Here is a 22437-nt window from a genome sequence, read left to right as displayed (position 1 = left end):
TGATTTTTACATAAGAGTTTAATCAACTAGGACTGAGTCTGTCATCGCTTCATAATGTATACATTTCATACCGTTCATCATACATTACACCTGATTGAGACGGATACAAGTGTTTTATTAAATGAAACGATATTCACAGTGTTTGTCTTGCACGTTATTAGTAACCTTCCAAGGTGTTGTAAAGCTTTAACATTGGTATACGCAGTGTCCATGAAGCTTCTTGGTTTCCATCTCAAGCTGGATTAGTGTTTGTAAATTCATGAGTGTCTGTCTGTGGTTTTCTGGCCAGCAAACTTAAAACAGATCAGAGGCGCCTCGCTTCCTGTCAAAACTGATCTCACATACACTCAGAGCTATTTACATCCAACTCGGATGTAAAAGCATAGACACGTATACAGTACATCCACACACTTGGGCATCGGCATGTGCTTTTAGAAACAATCATGAAATACACAAACATCCACTCTCGCACACACCTGGAACACTCTAGCCGCACTCGCAAGGGGATACCTGTAAGGAAAGCCCAGCCAGGTCTGGGCCAGGACCAGATTATCTTTCAGAGGTGTGTGTGTGTCCAAGTGCACATGTGCGAACCCTGTGTTTGTGTGCAAGTCACTGGGTGTTTATTTAGAGGCAGTGTACAGTGACCAGTAATGGCCTGGTTTTTAGCTAACCAGCCCGTGAGTTGAAACCTTATGCTGGAATGTGGTCAAGGTGCTGGTGTCCCTAAATTCACACACAAACACACACTCACACTCCTGCCCCAATTTGGCCAAGCTTACATAATGGTTGTATTTAGCGGTAAGCAGTGATGAAGAACGGTGTGTGTGCTTTAGAGCGTTTCAGGTGGTTTAACCCAAAAGTGAAATTGAGGCCTTGCCTAATGAATGATTAGCTTCGTCTCGCATCACGTAGTCAATTAAGTCAAACAAGCACCAGTAGAGAGGTGAGAAGGATCATATAATGGACACTCTAAGTGATTAATAAAAGCTGGGTGTAGTGGTGCTTAAAGTGCAGATAATGTTCACTCTTAATGAGCTCCCACTTTACCTTTTTAGCAAATGGACTATCACAGCCAATAAAGTTCCTCCAGCCTACCATTAAAGAATACTAAATACCAGCACTAGTTTTGTCCAAAACGTATGTGTAGATTGTAGCTAGTAGTGCAGTTTTCGGTAATAAACCATCATTTGGAGGTTTGAAGATTTGTATTTCACACAGTCAGTGTGAATGGTCTTTTCAGTAGTGTGTACAAATATGGTCTTTTGGCTGTTTATGTAAAGCTTTATACCAATAAAGGTTTCAAAAGCACCGTGTGTGGGAACGTAGCCTTCAGCAGGAGGGCTGTCCTGAATGCTTTCAAAGGAATCAACTTGAAAAAGTATATAATTAAAATTATTTTGACTGATATTGGATTCGGTATATTAGAGGGAATTATCGTGTCAGGATTCTGAGGTAGAAAACCCTTTTATATGTTTATCCTTCAAATGTACCATAGTTTTCATGGTTTCCTCCCTCTCCGTGCTGATGAGCAGCACAGTTTATTAGGCACTCATTTTCACAATATCTTTGCATGTCTGACATGCACAGAAAAATTGCTCTGATTGCTTTAGCAGAGCACTACGATTCACTGTATATAATGTATCAACTACTGAGTCATATTGAAGTCCATTGAATATATGTTGCTGTGTTTCAGTGGGGAGAGCGGGTCTGGGAAAACAGAGGCCACCAAACTAGTCCTTCGCTACCTAACAGCAATTCATCACAAATCCAATCGTGTGCAACAGGTACACACAAACACTACTGACATGCACACACTGCTGCCAGCAGATTTGGATACACACACACACACGTTCCTGTCTTGAAGGACGACTAATTCCTCTGTGCATCTTTTTTTCCATGTCTTCGTGTCTCTGCTGGCTCTTCTTGGGTGCAGATTGAGGTAGTAGGGTTTGATGCATGACATTATATTTTACAATTCATCTTCACATGTGGCTAAAAGAATAGCAGGTTGCTTTGTTTTGCTGTGGTGTGTGACAATATTCATGAGAGCTGTTGTGTTTCCACGTGAATTTTCTTTGACTTGCTTTATAAAAAAACATCGAGCATCCCTTCAGCTACCTGATTGATCAGGATCTGAGTTAACTCATATTTATGTGTGTCACAGACCAGCGTTTAACAATGGTGGTAAACAGGCTGCTGTTTCACATTCAACCTGGTTGTTCACTCACCGTGTGTTTGAACATTCGGTAGATACTTGAGGCAGCTCCTCTGCTGGAATCTTTTGGAAATGCCAAAACTGTACGGAACGATAATTCCAGTCGCTTTGGGAAATACATAGAAGTCTTTCTGGAGGAGTGAGTATGAAATAGAAACACAAGAGTTCATTTTTCTGTTTTTATTGTAAAACACTTTGTAGCTATGATATATAAATACATGTTATCCTCTCTGGTTTGCTCTGTGCTGTCTCTCTCTCTCTCTCTCTGTGTCCAGTGGTGTGATCAGTGGTGCCATAACCTCTCAGTATCTGCTGGAAAAGTCCCGTATCGTCTTCCAGGTGACACACACATGGACAAATACACAAGATGACACTTTATATCTTTTACTTTTCTGTATGTTTAAAGTATGAAGTGTTAAATGTGTGTTTTCCCCTCAGGCCAAAGATGAGAGGAACTATCATATCTTCTACGAGTTGCTGGCAGGTCTTCCCTCGCAGCAGAGGCAGGCTTTCTACCTCCAAGAGGCTGAGACCTACTATTACCTCAACCAGGTAGAAGACAGAGCAGCATCACCATCTGCCTCATGTGGAGATACTCAGATCAAGTGAACTCTTCACTCAAACCGTTGTGACCTTTCTCTCCGTAAAGGGAGGGGATTGTGGAATAACAGGAAAGAATGACGCAGAGGACTTCCTGCGTCTGCTCGCTGCCATGGAGATCCTTCACTTCACCCCTGATGACCAGTCGGCCATCTTTAGAGTTCTTTCGTCCATACTGCACCTGGGCAACGTCTACTTTCAGAGATATGAGGTAGTGTTTCCAAAGTGATCTTTCTATCTTTGATTTTATTTTTGTTTATTTTTTAATTGTAGAAAATTCAAGTAATCCACAAATATTGAACATATATACAGCATATGTTTCTGAACATTTTTAGAATATTTTGGCCAATCAGTTGATTTTATTGAAAATGCAATGAGCTAAAAATTTGACATGAACTAAACTTTAATATGGAAAAATTACGGCAATAAACGTAAAAGGAGCATTGGCGATATGTAACCAGAATCAGATGACAGATCAAGTGTGTTTTTTGTCTCTCTATTTCTGCACCACAGTCCGATGGCCAGGAGGTGGCGTCGGTGGTGAGCGCTCAGGAGATCAGAGTGGTGGCAGAGCTGCTGCAGATCTCTCCAGAGGGACTACAGAAAGCCATCACCTACAAAGTCACAGTCAGTATCAAACTGTTTTATGTGCATGTGTGTTAGAATGCGGGTACCTATACGGACATCTCTGCAGGTGTTAGAGGTTTGAGTCCTTGTCATTCTTGGACTGAGTGGTTATTTAACACCATTCCCCACATTTTGTAGTAAACAAATTCTTCTTTTTCCAGTTGTAAAAATGTCCAGAAACACAACAAAGCTGCTGATAAGGTGACAGAGACCCCCAAAGTAATGAATAATTTAAGATGCAATTTTTATCCTGATTTAGCTAAAAATAATGAGCCTTAGTAGCGTCATCTGCATTGACACCGTACTCTGATACCTTCACTGTGTCTTGGATTTTAGCTACATGTCAAGTGTCTTTCCTCAAACCTCTGACCTGCGATGCCCTCATTCACACTCTTGCGCACTACTCTAAGAGTCTCTTGTTTAATTGACTTTCTAATTACAAAGCCGGTTCCTACGATTTCTGCGTAACAGGAGAGGAGTCAGTCGTAGTAGCAAAAGTAGGAGAGAAGGCCCAATCGCTCGTAAAAACAGACCGTACAAAATGAGATTTTAGCAGCCTTTAAATTGAAGCCCGTCTGTCTTCTCTACAGGAGACAATGAGGGACAAGATCTACACCCCATTGAGTGTGGAAAGTGCTGTTGATGCCAGGTGAGAGACAGCAACATACCAGACATGCACTGCATGAAAATGTTTTATTTTTCCTCCAGATGCTTTCCTCATGTAATACCATTCTGAAAGGGAAATAACAAAACTATTCTTTTGGAAATCGACATGAATCTAAGTATTTTTGTGCATCTGTTGCAAGACTTTCCCTGCTTCTTCACCTGTGAGAGAGTAATGTATGTTAGCCCTTAATAACCCATAACTTCTATGCAATTACTTCTTTCTCACATCACCTTAAAGATAATAGTGAATTATGTATGAACCAGGTATTTTAATTTCCATGCACTATTCCTGTCCCACACGCTGTTTGTCTTTGCTTGTTTGTCTTTGTTCTCCAGAGATGCTGTTGCCAAGATCCTGTACTCGCTGCTCTTCCATTGGTTAACAGAGAGGATCAACGCTCAGGTGTACCCCCGCCAACACACCATCTCCATCTCCATCCTGGACATTTACGGATTTGAGGTACAACACATCTTATCACCTGTCAGTCACTTTCTTGTGTTGCACAGCAGAAAGACTCCAGTGTGTGTGTGTGTGTGTGTGTGTGACCAATAGGATCTGACCTTCAACAGCTTTGAGCAGCTTTGCATTAATTATGCAAACGAGTACCTGCAGTTCTTCTTCAACAGGATCGTGTTCAGGGAGGAACAGGTGAGTCAACGTCACACCTGCAGGGCCACTCGAATACTCACACGAGCACATACCCATGCTTCACATCACTAACGCATACACAAAATACACTTAAACGTGTGCATGCTCATATGAAGACAAGGATAGAAACATACCTCTGTTAGTGCTGGAAACATTAGTAATTCAATCAGAAACAGTAATGAGACATGTGAAGTCATTGTACAAGAAATTGTATTGCATGTGACCCCCATGCAGGAGGAGTACAGCCGGGAACAGATCCCCTGGCAGAGCATCCCTTTCAGTGACAACCAGCCCTGCATTGACCTCATTGCCGCTAAGCCTCATGGGATACTGAGGATCCTGGACGACCAGAACTGTTTCCCACAGGTGGGGCAGGAGACACCGAAAGAGAAGCTGAAGACACTTGAACAGCTGTTACACCCACATGTAGTATTATCGTACATGTCACTTAAAATCTGCTGCTTTTGTTGCCAGGCGACAGACCACACGTTCCTCCAAAAGTGTCACTATCACCATGGCAACAACCCACTGTATCAGAAGCCAAAGATGCCCCTCCCAGAGTTCACCGTCAAGCACTTTGCCGGCCGGGTCACCTACCAGGTACACAGCTCCTCATCGGCTCATCTCAGGTGACAAAAACCTGCTGTTGGCCAGTTGGCGGAAATGCCATTCACAGAGCCATAGAGGCTGAGAATAGGTTAAGGAAAAGTAAGAGAGAAAACTGGTAAACAAGCAACAACAATTAAGGAAATCCACCACTATTCGCTGACATGTCTTTCAATAATGAGTGATGTCAATGACTCACAGGTTCACAAGTTCCTCGATAAGAACTACGACCAGGTCCGCCAGGATGTCCTGGACCTTTTCATTCAGAGCAAGAACAAGGTGAGAGGAGACACACCTCCTCACATCAACATATGCATGTACTCATGGATACCGTATCTAATTCATGTGAACATAAACAACTGCAGTAAAATGTGTGAATTGTTGTGTGTCTCCAGATGGTGTCAAACCTCTTCCTGGTTCACGCTGAGGTCACGGGTCAGCAGAGAGGAGGTCACATGAGGAAGAGCAGCACGGTCACCAGAAAATACCAAGCTCCCACCGTCAGCAACAAGTTCCAACAGTCCCTGCTGGAGCTGGTGGAGAAGATGGAGAGGTGATCCTGAGAGATGTGAAAGTGGAGATCTTAAAGTTTATAAAGATTTTACATGATGAATAATAAGCAGGAAATGTTATTTTACTTTTCAACTTTATTCTTCCGTTTCAGGTGCAACCCTTTTTTTGTTCGCTGCATTAAGCCAAATAATATGAAGGTAGATTTTCAGACATTCTGTATTGCCACTGATGACACTGATTTTGATTTGCATGAGTTCAGCCTCACTATGTCCTGACAGTCATTGTTTGTCAAATGTTCTTACGTCCGTGTTTAGCAACCAGGTGTATTTGAGGACGACCTGGTCAACTGCCAGCTGAGACACTCGGGTGCCCTCGAGACCATTAGGATCCGTCGAGAGGGGTATCCTGTGAGAATGCCATTCTACGTCTTCCTGTTCAGGTAACATACACACAGTATCAATCACTGGATGGTGGAAGGCACTAAGTGGTTAGTTTGGGTTAGCTAACATGTCTGAAAAGATACAGAAGAGATAATTATATTACCAATAAGCCATATTGTTTCGCCAAATTTGATAAGACAATGCATTTGTTTGTGTGTTTGTATACATGCATGTGAATGTGTGTCATCCCCAGGTATAAGTCCCTGGTGGGGTTACGAGAGCCTCCAGCTGCAAATGGAGAGAACTGTGTGATAATGCTCAGTAAGCTGTGTCTTCTCAGACCAGGAGCCTACCACGTAGGAGTCACAAAAGTGAGTTTCTGCTCTCGTTTGTTCATGATAACCCTTTCAGCAATAAAAAATTCCCAGCAACACAAGCTAACAACATGTGTGTGTGTGTGTGTGTGTGTGTGTGTGTGTGTGTGTGTGTGTGTGTGTGTGTGCGTGTGCGTGCGCGTGTGTGTGCGTGTGCGTTTGTGTTTGTGTGTGTGTGTGTGTGTGTGTGTGTGTATGGCAGTTGTTTCTGAAGGAGGACATCTACCAATTGTTGGAGTGTAAACGGGAGCGCTCCCGTCAACTTGCGGCTCTCACCTTGCAGCGGTACACCCGCATGTTCTTCGTCAGGAAACGCTTCGTGGCCTTCCGCAAAAAGATCATCGGGCTGCAGGCACAGTGCCGAGGCTTCCTCACAAGGTCGGCTTCTCTAGTTTCAGAACGATTAACTGATTTGTGGATGTCCACAGAGTAAAAAAAGCTTGATTTAGGTGATTTGACGGACAAGTATTCATGTAAAGAAATTGTGGTTCTCACATTTAAATAAGACGGTATGTTAGGCCACTCACGTTTACCATCTACATTGTGTACAGCAGTAGTGAGGAAGAAAAATTAAGGGAGACACCCACACACTGATAGACAACATTGTCTTATAGGGAACACATCGATTTTTTAAATATGGTACATTATGGTTCTTTTTAAGGGACAGTATGTAATTTAAATCAATGGTAGGCAAAATAAAAACACCTTTATCCTTTGGTCATATTATATATTAAAGGAAGAAACATTATGATATGTATTACTGGAGTAAGCATGGCCTGTGACAGATCCACTCATCAACATTGGAGATAGAAACCTGGGGCTTGAATAAAGTGCAACGGCCCTTTAAACAAATCCCCGCCAGCAACATCTTCCAACCAGCCAGCCAGGCTAACGGTGCCTTCTGTAACAAAGTACTTGTACTTGTAGCATGCCTGCAATGGTTTTGTCTTTGTATATGTAACAAAAGTTCCTCAGTAAATGGGATCAAAACATGACATTAGGTCTGAGACATGTGTTAATGGTGTTACTCCAATTCTTCATTCTGCCCTACAGGAAGCGCTATGTGAAAATGAGAGAGAGTCTAGTTCGGTTCCACTCTCTCATCCACATGTACGTCAACCGCAAGCAATACATCAAGGTACGCTTCAAAGGACAATATGTCTCCTTTCATTTCAAAGGGATGCAACCTTTCCATGCCCACATGAGTCACTTAGGGATATACTGTTGAAAATATCACCCACTTTTGTTCCAATGTTGTGCTTCAGCATCGTCTTGCCCTGGATCGAAGTGGAAATGTTCAGTGTGTGATTTCTGTGATCTGTTTGCAGAGGAAGTTTAACGCTCAGAGGAAAGCTGAAGAGGAGAGGAGGAGGAGAGAGATGGTGAGATGGAACTTCGGACAGTATACACGGGACTTAAAAATACAGAAATGTGTCTGTAAAAGTAGCATGTTTTTACTCCCACAAGACAGGACGGCTTTGGCAGTCGGTCATTAAACATTAAAATCTCGTTCAGGAGCTGACCAAGAGGGAGGTGGTTAACGTCACACACTTGGTGATCCCTGCAGAGCTGGGCGCCTTGCTGCAGGCAGCAGGAGGTCTGTTAATGTCTGTCTTTTCTTTTTGTGAAGTCCACATTAATGTGCACACACATTATTATTCATGAACCAAATAGCTGAGCACTTCGTTCAGCTGTGTGAGTGCGTCTCATCTCATCACCACTGACAGTGTCAGCAATGATTGACTTGAATAGTCCTGACAGAGAGGGACAGGAGTGGCTTCAGCGGATAAATAAACCATGAGAGAAAAATGAATGCCCGAAATATCATGTCCTTTCAGCTTCAACAGTCCATTAGTAATAGAAAGTAGCACACTATATGTTAATGTATCCTAGTAGTGTCTTCGTTTTTAGTAGTATTCCTGTTGAAATGTACTTTAAAGGACTCCATGCACCTACAGTATACAGTATGTATGCTGGTTGACTTGTCGTTTGTCCTTGTCTCTCTCTCTCCTTCTAGTCAGGAGGGAGTTGCACTCAGACTGTCTGGCTCTGCTTCAAGCTCCTCATATCCAGGAAGAGGCTCAACTCACTCTGCCTCTGGACATCAACAACTACCCGTTCTACCGCTATGTGCAGATCTACTTTAGGGTGAGATGTATGCTCACAGTGTTACGGTCAGCTTGGAATGTGCAGTATAATGTGTACGTTCAATTTCTATTGATATAACGTCTAATCATAACAGAAGTTATCTAGAGACACTTCTCATGTAGACTGTACTCTATAATTTACAGAGACCCAACATCCCACATGAGCAAGCATTTGGGCGACAGTGGCAAGAAAAAAAACTCCCCTTTAACGGGTAGAAACCTCGGGCAGAACCTGACTCTGGGTGGGCGGCCATTTGCCTTGACCGTTTGGGTTGAAAGAGAGACAGAAAGAAGATACAGAGAGAAAGACAGAGAGAGAGAGGGAGAGAGAGAGAGGGAGAGAGAAAGACAGCAACAACAGTAATAGCACAAAAGCTATAATAATAACAATAGAAAAAAGACTAATAAAAATAATAATAGTCACGGTGAATATAATAGAACTAGAATAATAATAGCAGAAATCATAGTATATGACTACTACTAATAGTAATAATAGCAGCAGTGGATATAATAGAATGAAAACAGCAGTTATAGTCGCAGTAATAGTAGTAATGTGCGTTCTAATAACCACACTACCATAGTATTTAGTATGCCAGAAAAATATTTATTTTGTGCCAATACATAGTATGTCAAATGTAGAGTAACAAAAATACCAAGATGTACTGTATCTGGTCGCATTTTGCAGTATGCAAGCCAGCAGGCTTTTCTGTCTATTCTGACCCACAATCCTCTGCGCAGCGGATATATGAGCGAAGTAGTTTGATGAAGTAGTATGTCCCGGTTGAATTCATACTATATACAGCAATACATACTTTGTAAAGGCAGCTGCTGTATGTCATCAAAGTAAAAGGAAAACGCAGTGCTCAATAGAAATGTGACTTATGATAATGGCAGCAGGCACAGTCACCAGGTACTCTCCAGCTGTAACCTTTGGAAATGTCAAGTTGTTGTGCTTCCTAAAAACAATGTCAATCCTTTGTCTCTGTAGGAACCAAAGTTTGGGATGTTGATGGCACCTCTGGATTCACCTTTGACCCGTGTGGAGGAGGACATCCGAGGAGAAGCTGTGCAGCTCTTCATCATGGTAGGCGGACTCCATTTACCCATGAATCTGCACTGCTGTCCTTTACAAAGAAACAGGCACACACTGCCAAGGCTAGGTCTCCATTGTCTCGCTGCCCAGTCTCACCATCTAGTCCCGGCTTCTGTGTCATTGTTGTTCTATGAGACAACTTTCTAAACATTAGTTAAGCTGTACACGTTATACTGTGAATCAATAACATACCGATCTTAGTGGCCAGGACATAGGAAAATGTATTTTCATAGCATTTCTCTCTCGTCATTGCTTGTCCCAAATTGACAGCAAGGCAGAAATCCAGACAAGTTGAAAGTATTACGTTACAGTACAACAATACAAAACATGCGACAAGCCAGTAAGATATCCAGAGTTAGTCGTAATTTTTGCCTTTGTTCTGCTTTCAGGTATTACGTTTCATGGGGGATCCTCACCTGAACGGGGCGCAAGAAAACATGTTTGGGAATTACATCATCCAAAGGGGCCTGTCTACTCCAGGGTTACAGGACGAGATCCTGGCTCAGGTCGTCAACCAGGTGTGGAGGAACGTGAACTATGACAACGCCGAGAGAGGCTGGCTGCTGCTGCTGGCGTGTGTCTGCAGCTTCGCACCGTCGACCAAGATGGACAAATATCTGCTGAAGTAAGACATCGTCTCCTACACATGTGAACAGAAACCCTGTTGCTGAAAATATACCTTCACCTGCAAACGGGGGTTTGGTAGTAATGTAAATAAAAAGATTGCAGCTCACTAAAACAACTTTCTTTAACAATCTTTACCTTTATGCCTCAGTTACAGGGAGTTAGAGGGGCAAACGTTTAACTTCAGGTGTCCTTTCCCTCCAGGTTTGTGTCTGACCACGCCCCTGCTGGTTGCCAGGCGTTACTGCAACACAGACTCATCCAAGCCAATCAGAAGACACAGCTCGGATCAGGCTCCACCCCCGAGACTGCACGGACCTATCCGCTGTCGCTGCTGGAGTGGACGGCCAATAGGAAGAAGGCTAACCTGGTGTTGCACGTGCACTGTTTTGACGGTGAGATGCATCTTGCATTTTTTTTTTAATTACATCACGCAGTTTTCACTTCCTTGTGTTTTTAATGCTAGAACACTGAGACCAGATCAGGCGCAGACAATTACACAAATATTCACAAAATAAACCGCATTTAATTCTTCCCTTTGAATTGAGCTGTACATAAATCTCCCACTTTATTAAAATATCATGTAAGTTGTCTTTCTCAGGTTTCTTACAGTTTAAATGAGCACAAGCTTCAAAGATAAGCACTTTTAATGAGTGGGATCAATTACAGTTCTTGATTATTAGTCATTCATTCACACTCAGGATCAGGTAATAGAACTATACGGCTCTCTGTCGTTGAATTCCACAATTTATTGTATTTTGCCTTTGGTGTGATTTTTAATTTGTGTGATTTGTTGGCGGGTCGATCCCGCTCTTCCTTCTGTCCGCATATCGAAGTGCACTTGAGCAAGAGACACTGAAGTTGCTCCGCGGATGCTTTAAAGCAGCCCACTGCTCCTAAGTGCTCAGGATGGGTCAAATGCAGCGGTCAGATTTCATGTACGTACCAGTATGTATGATATGTATTCTTTGTTTATTTTCTCCGTAGGAGGGTCATTCTTGTGTCCGGCTCATTCCTGGACCAGTGGAGAAGAATTAGCAGGGCACATACTGCGTCACAGGTGATGATATCTCATATTAAGTATAAGACACAAAGGTTAAACTGATTTATTTTCTGTATGTTGAGCTCATGGCTCTGCTACTTGTAGTTGTATGTCCTATTTTTTTGTTTATGCATTAAATATGAATAACTTCTTGAAACCTTCTGTATTTGTTTATTCTTTCTACTCAAACCTTCATGTCTTATTTGTATTTATAACTGCGCGTAATGCTTTGAATGCGAGGTATTTGAAGTGTGTGATCTCACAGGGGAGTGTCCGACTGGTGGAGGGGGAGTTCTGTTCTGATGAAGGAGCACGGCCAGTGGGTGGAGTTAGCGGGTCACGACTATGTGATGGACCTGATTGCAGACCTGGAGCTTCCTCCTGACTTCCCAAAGCAGAAGAGCTACTTCATCATCAGCACCGACGACCCCGCCAGAGTCCGAGCAAACGCCGGCCTGTCAGTACACAAAACACACGCAAATACATGCTTGTACAAATATTTTAAATACCAAAGAAATTAATTTACCTATTCCACATTTTCCTCTCCTCACCTCTCTTTCTCTTCCTTTCTCCTCTCCTTTCATGTCCGCTCCTCTCTTACTTTCCTCTCTTCCTCTGCTTGTCTTCCTCTATCCTCTTCTCTTTTCTCTCTTCCTCGCCTCTCTTCCTGTTCCTCTTCCTCTCTCGTCTCCTCTCTTCTCATTTCCTCTCCTCTCGTCTTCCTCTCTCCTCTTCCTCTCACCTCTCTCCCCTCCTTTCCTCTCTTATTTCCTCTCCTCTCCTCTCCTCTCAGTGCTTTGTTTGGCAGTGGCTTTGAGTCAGATGAGGAGCTTCCTCCTGCCTTTCCTCTCCGTAACAGCAGACCGGCCTACAGTTTGCCTGACTCTGACGGTTACTACAGCCACGGTACACAAACACACAAAAATGTCCTCAACTTTTCTGCATGCATCTATCAATACGAATATGCACAACAGCTAGTGTAGAAATCTATTGTATCTGCAGACAAGGTCAGATGTGAGTCCTGTCCTGAACATGTTTACAGCTACTCTGCTGTCTGTCTGTGTGCAGTAGAGTCGGATGCGTTCAGTGACGGTCAGACTCAGAGAGGAATGGACCGCTACCTGGACAGTCTGTTTGACCCGGTGCTGTCAGACAGCAGCATAGTAAGTACTGACGAGAAGCATCACATCCTAAACATACTTTCCCTCCTGCTTTAGAAATACATAAACGTGGAAACAATAAGTTGATTAATCAATTAGTTTGTTACGCTGTAAAACATTGCAGGCGTAGGGAATGAATTGACTTCGTCGTGATTTGCATTGTTTTCATTATTATCAGAAGAAAACAACCTTTTATTGGCTAATCAATCTAATTATAAATTGGGAATAAAACATCAAAACACGAAGGAAATTCTCTTAGGTCGCAGCTCTGAAATGCATAAAAAACTGTCACGTCATGCTCCCTCCACCTGATCTGCCCTCTGAGTGTGAACAGAGAGGAGTGCTGATGGATGAGTGGAACATGTGATCCACTGCTTCTGTTTGTGTATGAATGGAGCAGACAGGAGGGGTGATTAGGTTACTGAGTGACCTACCGTATTTAACTGCAACAGCAGGCAGCACTCGTGCACGGCTCTGTTCTGTCAGTGCAGGTATGTTTAATGTGTTTACTAGGGTTCTCATGAGTTGTATTTTCATAAAATAGTCCTGGAGACCCTTTTTGATGAGACGTCTTTGGTTTTTATTATCAGCCATCAATGAAACAGTGTGGGTGGTAACATTAGACTTGTTTCTGAAGTTTGAGAAGTTTGAGCTTCTGCATTCGTTGACCGCTGCTCACGCTAAGGTCAGATAACTGCTGCTGCTTGAAATGTAAAACACCTCACTTTAAAAATAAAGCATTTTTTTTGTGGTAAATAGCGATTTGTTTTTTTGTGTTCAGGCAGTGGGGTTTGTTATGTTGCAGAAGCGTTTGTTGGAGACTCGTACCACCTCTTTAGGAGTTTCTGTCACTTGTGTGTGTGCTGGAGCTTCTCCTCCAGTGTGTACGGTACTCATGCAGAGTATTTAGTTCCTATATCTCTACTGACGCACTCACAGAGGGTCTGAGTCAACCAGTACAATACACTCCACTCTTGTTCCCTTAGTCTCTCCTTTTTCAAACACACACACACACACACACACACACACACACACACACACACACACACACACACACGCACACACTTCTCTTCCTACTCTTCATGTATCTCAAACTCCGCTTTCTCAACATCTCCAACAGTCCTTTTCCATCTGCTGAATCTCTGTTACCTGTTTCTCTCTCGCTACCAGGACATGGAAAAAACTGGAGGTTTGTCAGCAAGGATGAAGGGAGGAGGAGGTATCGGCATCACAGGAGGAGGAAGAGGAGAAGGGGAGAATCAAACGATCCCCAGCCGGCCGTATCCACCAGGAATACATCCCGGAGGTAAAACACTCAAGTTTGTGTGTGTTTTCTGTTAGTTACGTTTAATGTTTGTGCAAATTGTTTGTCTTTCTTTGGATTTGTGTTTTTGTTATTTAGTTGTATGTCTTTGCTCTGTGTTCAACTCCATGTAGTCACAGATTATTTTTTTACTCTTCTTTTGTCTTTCATTTTTTAGTCCATGTTTTTTATTTTCTCGTCGTTCTTTTGTCCTTTTTCTCTCCACTGACATCAATAATTCAGCTTGTTCTAAATTGGTTCTAAATCATCTGCATTAGTCGCAGGTTGACAAATAGTTAGAAAGATAAATATTCTCCTGAATGCTGGAACCAGTGCCAAGTTTCAAATGTTTTGGGTTACTCTGTTTTCAGCCTTCATTCCCTCGTCAAAGTACAGATATAAAGCAGATATAAAAAGGCAAATAATTGAATGCTTTAACACAGTGATAAACTTGTTCAAATGGTTTTGTGGGCCGATAGTCCTGATGGTGGCGCGACAGCAACCACCAAGTTTAAAATGTTGAAAATTCATAACAAATCAGTCGCATGTCTTTACAACTTTCACCAAAATGCAGACCCAAGTGAGCAGAAATGTTTGTATGTTTCTACTAATTAAATTGATCTCCTCCCACATTTTTTGCTCAGTTGACACAAGACTGCATTCTAAACCTTCAGTCCTCCACAAACGATTCAGACAGATTTTTGAATGACCAAAAATTTTGCCCTCAGTGCATCAAAACGTTTTAGTGATTACAGCTACTGCAAATTCTCGCTAAATACATCTCTTATGTTCAAAATGTTCATGTTGTGGTAAATGTAGTTTGTTAAATTCCACAATTTTATAATACAAAACCCGATCTGACAGCATTTTGAATTCTATGCTCATGTAAGCTACTGCAGTGAATTAAATCTATCATCTTTAAACAGCAGTTTTTCTCTTATGAATCTTAAAATAGATTACAGACATCTCTTTGTTGGCTAAATGAAGTTTACAAAATTTTCTCTTGATAACTGAATTTTTGACAATAGTTAGAAATCTACCTTCACATGCACCCTGTTGATTGCCAGGTCATGAGGTCATGCTAATGTCCACTCAGACATTATGCTGGGTGCGTTAGAGACACATGGTTTGAAGGTTAAACGATAATTCCTCCTCAAAATACCCAACTTCAACTCACTGCTTTTTTTATTTCCATATTTCCAGTTACAGGGTGAGGGCTAAAGTGTGTCAGTGACACTGAACAGGACTGAGGCGTAAACGTTCAGGTGTACAGTTCACCAACATTAAACTGTAGCTTAGAGGCTCTAATGAGCAGCCTGACCTCATAGATAATGCATGGACAGCCATTCACTGTAAGCACAGATGACTCCTTTACTCTCTATAGGCGTCTGTCACTCTCATTCTCTCTCTGTTGCCATATCTTTTCCAATGAAAGCAGCTAGCAGCACCCGCTCCATAAGTAGCTAAATCTAGAGAGTAAGTCGCTAAGTTGGAAACGGACAGTATGTCCCTTCAGGCCTCCCTCCAAAGCCACTCCCCCAAAATACTCTGATTACGCACATTGAATGCAAAGTGCGATCAGGCAGACAGGCAGGTCGTCCAATCATTGCAGTCCTTCCAACAGCCACAGATCTACAGATTCTTGTCATAGCATTTGATTTATTGATTGCTGTCTGGATGTAATGAGAATTTCAACAAATATAAAGTGTTTTTGAAGAAGATGACCAACCCTAGCTTTAAATCCATGTGACACAGAGGCAGAGTCCTGAAAGCAGCAGTGTTTCTAACTCTTACAATGTTCCCTGACCTGTCGCTCCTCAAGCGGTGCCAGTGCTTCCAGTAGCAGGAGGAATGATGCCGCCCATCCCTGCCATGCCAATCCCCTCCCACCACCATCACCACGAACAGCACCAACACCAACAACATCAACAACAGCAGCAGCAGCAACAGCAGCCTCAATCTCAACCTCAACAACGGCCACAACAATTCCACCAATACAACCTTCCCCAACACCCCAACAACCAACAGACTTCTTCCACTGTCACTCCTTCCACACGTGTAGCACCCAACCCGTCGCCCCCTCGTGCACCCGCTGCCGATAGAGATAATGTAGCATCCCACGTCACTGGCGTTCCCGGCCTGCCGGCGGTGCCCTCGCTCCCTGTCACGCCTGCGGTTCCAGGCTTGCCTGTGATGACAGGTGTGATCGGGTGTGCGTTCCAGCATGTTTGGCCAGAAGCATGTTGGCATTGTGGAGTCACAATTTGTGTGTTCGATAAAAGTCCTAAAGAACTTCTTTATACCTCGCATTTCATTGTGAGGTTGTAAAGATCCTCTGTGTGGTTTGTTTGAAGTGGAGGAGCCTACAGGGTCTTTTGCTGTGAGCTGTGTGTGTTTTTCTACTGTTGTTCTGCAACAGAATCATCTTTACTAAATGATGTCTGTGTTCTTATGTTTGTACTTCTCTAGGATCGGAGCAGACAGTACTGACTCAACAGCAACAGGCCATCATCAACCAGCAAGCTATCATTCTGGTTTGTCTTCTTATACTTTTTATGGACAACTCTGATATTACTGTTGAAGTATTTGTGTGAGTTGCATGAAAGTATATGGTGCGTGTGTGTGTGCGTGTGTGTGTGTGTGTGTGTGTGTGTGTGTGTGTGTGTTGCAGGCCCAGCAGATGACCATGCAGGCCATCGCGATCCAGCAGCAGATGTTGGCTTCCTTCCCCCCCGTTGCCCCGGCGCCCCTGTCCCCACCCTCACATTATCACACACACCTGCCACAGCGTTCACACACAACCAGCCCTGTGAGTAAACACACACACACACACACATACACTGCATGAACACCTGCCAGCATGTCTGCAAAGATGGAAATATTGTCTTGGAATAAAAACGTACTCATCTGTATCACTTCCTGTTTTTCTGCAGACCAAAGAGAGAGAAGAGTCGCCGTACAAGTCTGCTGCTGTTCAGCGACAAATGAGTATGTTTCACACTCTCGGGGTCAGATTAACCTGCAGATGTGTTGTGTGGTTAGAATGCCCTGATTACAGTGAAGCTTCAGGATGCCCCATGCTTTTCTAGCTGGGTTTTTTTAAACTAAAAGTTACTCAAGTACTCCAACAACACTGTAAAGAATGATATTGATGCATTGTGACTTTGTGATTTGATTTGATTTTTGTTAAAAAACCCACTGCATCAAATTGCAGGAGGTCTTCAAATATGACTTTAGGGGTGGCCTTGAGCTTTAGGGATTAAGACGCCAATCATGAACCACAACGTCCCCGGTTTGAGTCTGACTGAGGACCTTTGTTGCATCTTTCTCTCTGCATTGTTTTCTATTATCTCTCTACTGTCTGATTACTGTCGCTGCCCTTCCCTCATGAAAATTATTGAAATGCTAGCACTGATACATGCCCACCAACATATTTATATATTTCATTATGGAACTAGTCCCAAAATTGAATCCAACAGCTGCTGAATTCAATTGTTAAACATCTGCACATCTGATCTAATAGAAAGTGACATTCCAGGTCCAACACGTGGCCCCCCTCCTGACGACGTGGTCCGATCCAGTGCAGGTAACACAGAGCGCATCGATCCCAGCCACGACATCAAAGACATCATCAAACACCACCAGCCTGCTGACGCAACAACTTCTGCTGGACCTGCCACACAGAGGTAATACGCTAATGATTTCCTAGCAAAAATATTAATGCTTGTTATGGTGTGTCTAATAATTTGTGTGTGTGTGTGTGTGTGTAGGAAAGGTGATGGAAAGATGTTTGGGAAGAAGTCAGACCCACATGATGAAGCTATGGAGATCCTTAAAGATCAGATGTCAAACCCACCACAACCGGTACCCCAACTCCGCACCTAACACACACACACATACACATACATGCACTTCCACACAAACTAAAATAATATCTGACCTTTTTTTTATTGTCTCAGACTCAAAGGAAGCCTCAATCCTTCCTACGTAAAGAAGAGGGAGGACTTAAGGTTTCAAAGACGACAAAGTCTCGCCCTGCGGGGCCAACTAGCTCGAGCATAAGCCCCGCCCCTCCTCCAGGTGATCTTTTTACACACTAATGTGACATCAATCCCCAGCAATAAACAGCAGAATGACAGAAAGCTCTTGACTCATTTCACACATGCATGTGAATGTGTGTGTGTGTGTGTGTGTGTGTGTGTGTGTGTGTGTGTGTGTGTGTGTGTGTGTGTGTGTGTGTGTGTGTGTGTGTGTGTGTGTGTGTGTGTGTGTGTGTTTCTAGTCTCTAGAGAGTTGCCAGTAGAGAAGGAGATCGTTCAGACTCAACTCCACAGCAGGACAAGTGATCAATATTATACGTACTCCAACGTCCCGTGGAAACTCTACATGAGGAAAGAGGTGTGTTTCATGAGCACACACAAGCACATTAAACATGAGTGGACAAAAATGATCCATATTGCCCTAAAATCTAACAAATGGCATGCTGAACCACACACTGTAAGACATGCTGTATCTTCATAGATCTACTTGTGCTGAAAATGTAACAACATTCCAATGTTTTAATATCATCGTGTTGATTATTTAATATCAAAATTAATATTTCCATTCATGCAGGTTTTCTATCCTAAAGAGACCTTCAACAGTCCACTGGTTCTGGACCTGATCTTCAGACAGGTTGATTCATGTATTCATTACTTATTTACATTTACTTTTTACGTTTTTCATCATAGCAAAGTCTAGTTTATGGTAATTATGCTAATGGATTAGATGGATTTCTCTATGGTTTCTTTTCTCGAAACACTTTAGGTACTTTAGGTATGATTGACCTTTGCTTTAATGCCGATACTTATTCACAGGAGGAATAAATTATCCCAAAGTGATTTTTATTCCTGATTGTGTCCTGCAGGTTGTACATGACACCTTCTCTGAGGCCTGCATCCGAATCACCCAGGAGGAGAGACAGAAGATGAAGGCTTTATTTGGTAAATAACTTGACTCTGTGATGTAATGACTCATAGACCCTACACAATATACTTTTCAACATTTACAAGATGTGAAATGCTTTTTCAACTCTCTAGATTTGATAACTTAAACTCCTTCTCTGTGTCTTTGACAGCTGAGAACAAAGTGGACCAGGTGTCAGGAACGCACGACGAGAACGCGAAGAAGAAAGCGGTCGTCATGGCCAGAGACTTGTGGGAGATTTACTTCTCCCGCCTCTTCCCAGCCTCTGTGAGTTCTGGTCTCTTTCTTGCCGTATCGGAGTTAAACTGAAAAGTGCCGCCATTCCCTCTCAAAGCAGCCTTTAACCTTCACTCGGTTTAGATTTTAACGTGTGTCTGTGTACTCCATTTCATGTGATTGTGTGTGTGTGTTTGTGTGTGTGTGTGTGTGTGTGTGTGTGTGTTTTCCAGGGTAGTGTGGGGACAGGTGTGCAGGTGCTGTCTGTGTCTGATAAAGGCATCAAGCTGCTGAAGATGGTGAGGAGTAGCTCTGCTTCAGACTACTTCAGAGTGCTGAGGCCTTACAGGTGAGCCTCATAGTCCGTCTTAGTTCTTGAACACCAACTAAACATGAGAGGAGGGGAACTTTGCTATTCATAGTTGTCTTGAATGGGTTTGTTTTCTCTTTAAAGTCATAATTCAAATAAAATGAACCCCAAAAAAGTCAGTCGAGTGACGTTTCTTTCCAGCTGTCTGTGTCTCGTGCGCCAGTGATTTGACCCGAGACCCCTGTATGTTGACTTCCTGGTTTTTTCACACATCACTTCCTGCTCAGCTACTCGGACATCCTGTTCGTGTCGATTCCATCTAAGAACATGCTGGAGTTCAACCTGACCAACGAGAAGCTGATCCTGTTCTCGGCCAAGGCCCCGCAGGTCAAGCACATGATCGACTACTTCCTCACAGAGCTCAAGAAGGTCAGAGGGCGTCTGTGTGAGTGTGTGTCTGTTGATAATACAGTTATTCATGCTGAAGAGTCTTAAAACTCAAAATGTTGCTCTTTGTCACCATGTTTGGACTGTTCTGTATGTCCACTTTTCAGCAGTTGGAAGTACAATTGTTGTTATTTATTCAGTTCTTTTATATAAAGGAGAATACATTTATTTCCAGAGGAATGCAGTGAGTGCAATAAACAACAGGTTAGACAGAAAACTATTGGTAAGAGATCCATATGGCAGGTTAAACAGATAACAGATAAAAACAAAAGATGTTAAAAGTGATGCTGAGAAAGAAATATAAAATAAAATGTGAGGATGACAGAACAATATCTTTCAAACAATAATGGAACAAACCAGCTACACGTAGTCCAGTCTTTCACTACTAAAGCTCAACAGTTATGAAAATTTTGAATCTCAATCCCAATCTGAGATAACCCTGATGACACCGCTATGACATCACCGGCGTTACTTTCAAAGGAGGCTCCAAGCGACAACCTCCGGGTCTGAAAAGTGAACCCAATGCAGTTGTCTCTTAAAATTGCATCCTCTGTAATGGCCATCAGGGGGCGACTCCTCTGGTTGCAAAAAGAAGTCTGATTGTATAGAAGTCTATGAAAAAATGACTCCTCACTTGATTTATTACCACCGTCTGTGAACCACTGGGGATTATAAAGCATGTCTTTGTCAACATGTCACATCTCTGTCAGGACTCAGAGTACGTGGTGGCGGTGAGGAACTACGTCACTGAGGACAGGACGCTGCTCAGCTTCCACAAAGGAGACATCATCAGACTGCAGCACATGGATGGGCTGGAGGCCGGTGAGACGTACACTCAAAATCACTCAGGCACTGAGGACTGTGTCTCTGTGAGCCATGTACAGTATGTCACTGCTTCTCTGTGCTTCACGCTCTGTGTGTGTGTGTGTGTGTCTATGTGCATATGTATGTATGTGTTCAGGCAAACATTACGGCTGCATAGTGAGGAAGAAGGTCATGCTTCTGGAGGAGCTAAAGAGAGACACTCCTGAGTTTGGTGGGTTTTGCAGGACCGTTACAGCCTGGTGGGATCTGTTGTGTGTCTGTTTGCTGTCTAGTTTAGTATTTTAGTCAAGACTTATTTTCGATGTCCTTGCCTTTTTTTATGTCATTGATTTAACTGAACTTTTGTATGCCTCAAAAGCTGAAAAACTTAAAGTGAATATTTTGTTTTTTCTCTTGTTAATTGGACACAACAGATTATTTGAAGACACAACTTTGGGTTTTCTGTGTTTTGCATGTGACATTTGTGTTGTTTGTTTATAACACTTGATGTGTTTTTTTGTGTTTTTTATACGAGACACTTCGTATAACTTCTGGTGTGTGTATGTATGTGTGTGTGTGTGTGTGTGTGTGTGTGTGTGTGTGTGTGTGTGTGTGTACAGGCTGGCGGTTCGGGGCTGTGTACGGAAAATCTGGAGCGTTTCCCAGCGAGTACGTGCGTCCTGTGGCCGCTCCAGACTTTCTGGTTCTCCCTGCTGAGCGCGTGGAGCCTCGAGACAGACAGGGACGAGTCGCTGCATCAGCTGCTATTGCTGTGGCGATGGGCTCAGCGGTAGCTGCCCATGAGCTTGACCTCTCCACAGAGGTGCAGACCAGGAAGCTTTTAACTCACATTACATCTGTATTTTTCTAAACAACCAACACAGAAACATGATGCTTATTTTTTTTTTTTATCTGAGCTCAGAGCGAGAATAACATTCAGATTTCAGCATGAATAATAACCCTATATTATGGTACAAGCTGCTGTTTATACAGTATATATTGGAATGTTTTGGTTTGCAGAAATGGAAATATTTTGCAGATAATTACATCTTTGGTGGTTCCTTTAAGTGGCACTGCTGCTTAGCTTTTTATTGCTGTGTGTTTGTTTGTGTGTATCAGGCAGTAAATGAGATGTATGGGGACAGTCTGAGCGTCGAACTGGACGATCTGCCTCTGCACAGCGGCCAGTACCACATGGCTGAGTTTGCCAAGAAGTACTTCAGAGAGGCGCAGAGGAACAGAAGGTCAAACACACACATGCTGCCTGTGTTTTCACATATTTTCACAAAAATATTGTGAAAATATGTGAAAGTATCATGGACATTTACACACGCACAGATCATAACTGCTGCCTGTGTTTTCCCCACAGTGATCATAAAGCCAAAAAGGGGAAGGAGGGCAGGGACCCTGTTGACATGGTCAAATTCTCCAAGGTAAAACAGCTGAGTTTGCTTCAAAGCCTTAAAAATGTCTTTGTATTCTTTAACATGTCTTCTTCATTTTCAACGATGTTGTCCATTGTACCACTGCACAAATACATTACAATACAAGACCTGTTTCCTTGTTGTGTGTTTGTCCCTCCAGTCTCCGATCCAGGAGTCTCTGATCGACTTCTCAGACGGCGGGATGAACAGACTGGCTGCCGACATCTTCTTAGGTGAGAGGAGAGTAAGGAAAGGAGGGATGGGTACAG

At 42.9% G+C, this 22437-nt stretch overlaps 1 protein-coding gene across 1 annotated transcript in view; it reads left to right on the top strand.

Moving 5' to 3' along the window:
• The window catches only part of myo15aa (myosin XVAa), a 34095-nt gene that overhangs the window by 7594 nt on the left and 4064 nt on the right, over positions 1-22437 (top strand). Inside the window, exons 9-56 of the mRNA XM_076086725.1 lie at positions 1697-1787; positions 1937-1942; positions 2254-2357; positions 2494-2557; positions 2657-2770; positions 2868-3029; positions 3332-3445; positions 4036-4094; positions 4448-4571; positions 4665-4760; positions 4995-5126; positions 5235-5360; positions 5568-5645; positions 5762-5919; positions 6031-6076; positions 6194-6318; positions 6513-6630; positions 6836-7011; positions 7687-7792; positions 7922-7966; positions 8149-8234; positions 8655-8781; positions 9769-9864; positions 10263-10498; positions 10702-10892; positions 11485-11557; positions 11805-11996; positions 12333-12391; positions 12608-12702; positions 13870-13888; positions 16065-16202; positions 16472-16536; positions 16936-16990; positions 17526-17688; positions 17773-17866; positions 17962-18082; positions 18285-18400; positions 18617-18676; positions 18909-18984; positions 19119-19234; positions 19417-19532; positions 19781-19922; positions 20651-20762; positions 20902-20976; positions 21365-21567; positions 21864-21988; positions 22114-22177; positions 22329-22401. Of these exons, the coding sequence (XP_075942840.1) occupies positions 1697-1787; positions 1937-1942; positions 2254-2357; positions 2494-2557; positions 2657-2770; positions 2868-3029; positions 3332-3445; positions 4036-4094; positions 4448-4571; positions 4665-4760; positions 4995-5126; positions 5235-5360; positions 5568-5645; positions 5762-5919; positions 6031-6076; positions 6194-6318; positions 6513-6630; positions 6836-7011; positions 7687-7792; positions 7922-7966; positions 8149-8234; positions 8655-8781; positions 9769-9864; positions 10263-10498; positions 10702-10892; positions 11485-11557; positions 11805-11996; positions 12333-12391; positions 12608-12702; positions 13870-13888; positions 16065-16202; positions 16472-16536; positions 16936-16990; positions 17526-17688; positions 17773-17866; positions 17962-18082; positions 18285-18400; positions 18617-18676; positions 18909-18984; positions 19119-19234; positions 19417-19532; positions 19781-19922; positions 20651-20762; positions 20902-20976; positions 21365-21567; positions 21864-21988; positions 22114-22177; positions 22329-22401 (5132 nt within the window). The remainder of the gene's footprint in view (positions 1-1696; positions 1788-1936; positions 1943-2253; positions 2358-2493; positions 2558-2656; positions 2771-2867; positions 3030-3331; positions 3446-4035; positions 4095-4447; positions 4572-4664; positions 4761-4994; positions 5127-5234; positions 5361-5567; positions 5646-5761; positions 5920-6030; positions 6077-6193; positions 6319-6512; positions 6631-6835; positions 7012-7686; positions 7793-7921; positions 7967-8148; positions 8235-8654; positions 8782-9768; positions 9865-10262; positions 10499-10701; positions 10893-11484; positions 11558-11804; positions 11997-12332; positions 12392-12607; positions 12703-13869; positions 13889-16064; positions 16203-16471; positions 16537-16935; positions 16991-17525; positions 17689-17772; positions 17867-17961; positions 18083-18284; positions 18401-18616; positions 18677-18908; positions 18985-19118; positions 19235-19416; positions 19533-19780; positions 19923-20650; positions 20763-20901; positions 20977-21364; positions 21568-21863; positions 21989-22113; positions 22178-22328; positions 22402-22437) is intronic.

This window comes from Anarhichas minor, unplaced genomic scaffold (genome assembly GCF_050575085.1).
Source record: "Anarhichas minor isolate MPS153535 unplaced genomic scaffold, ASM5057508v1 ptg000007l, whole genome shotgun sequence".
Taxonomy (NCBI): Eukaryota; Metazoa; Chordata; class Actinopteri; order Perciformes; family Anarhichadidae; genus Anarhichas; species Anarhichas minor.
This window is presented reverse-complemented; position numbering and strand designations above follow the sequence as displayed.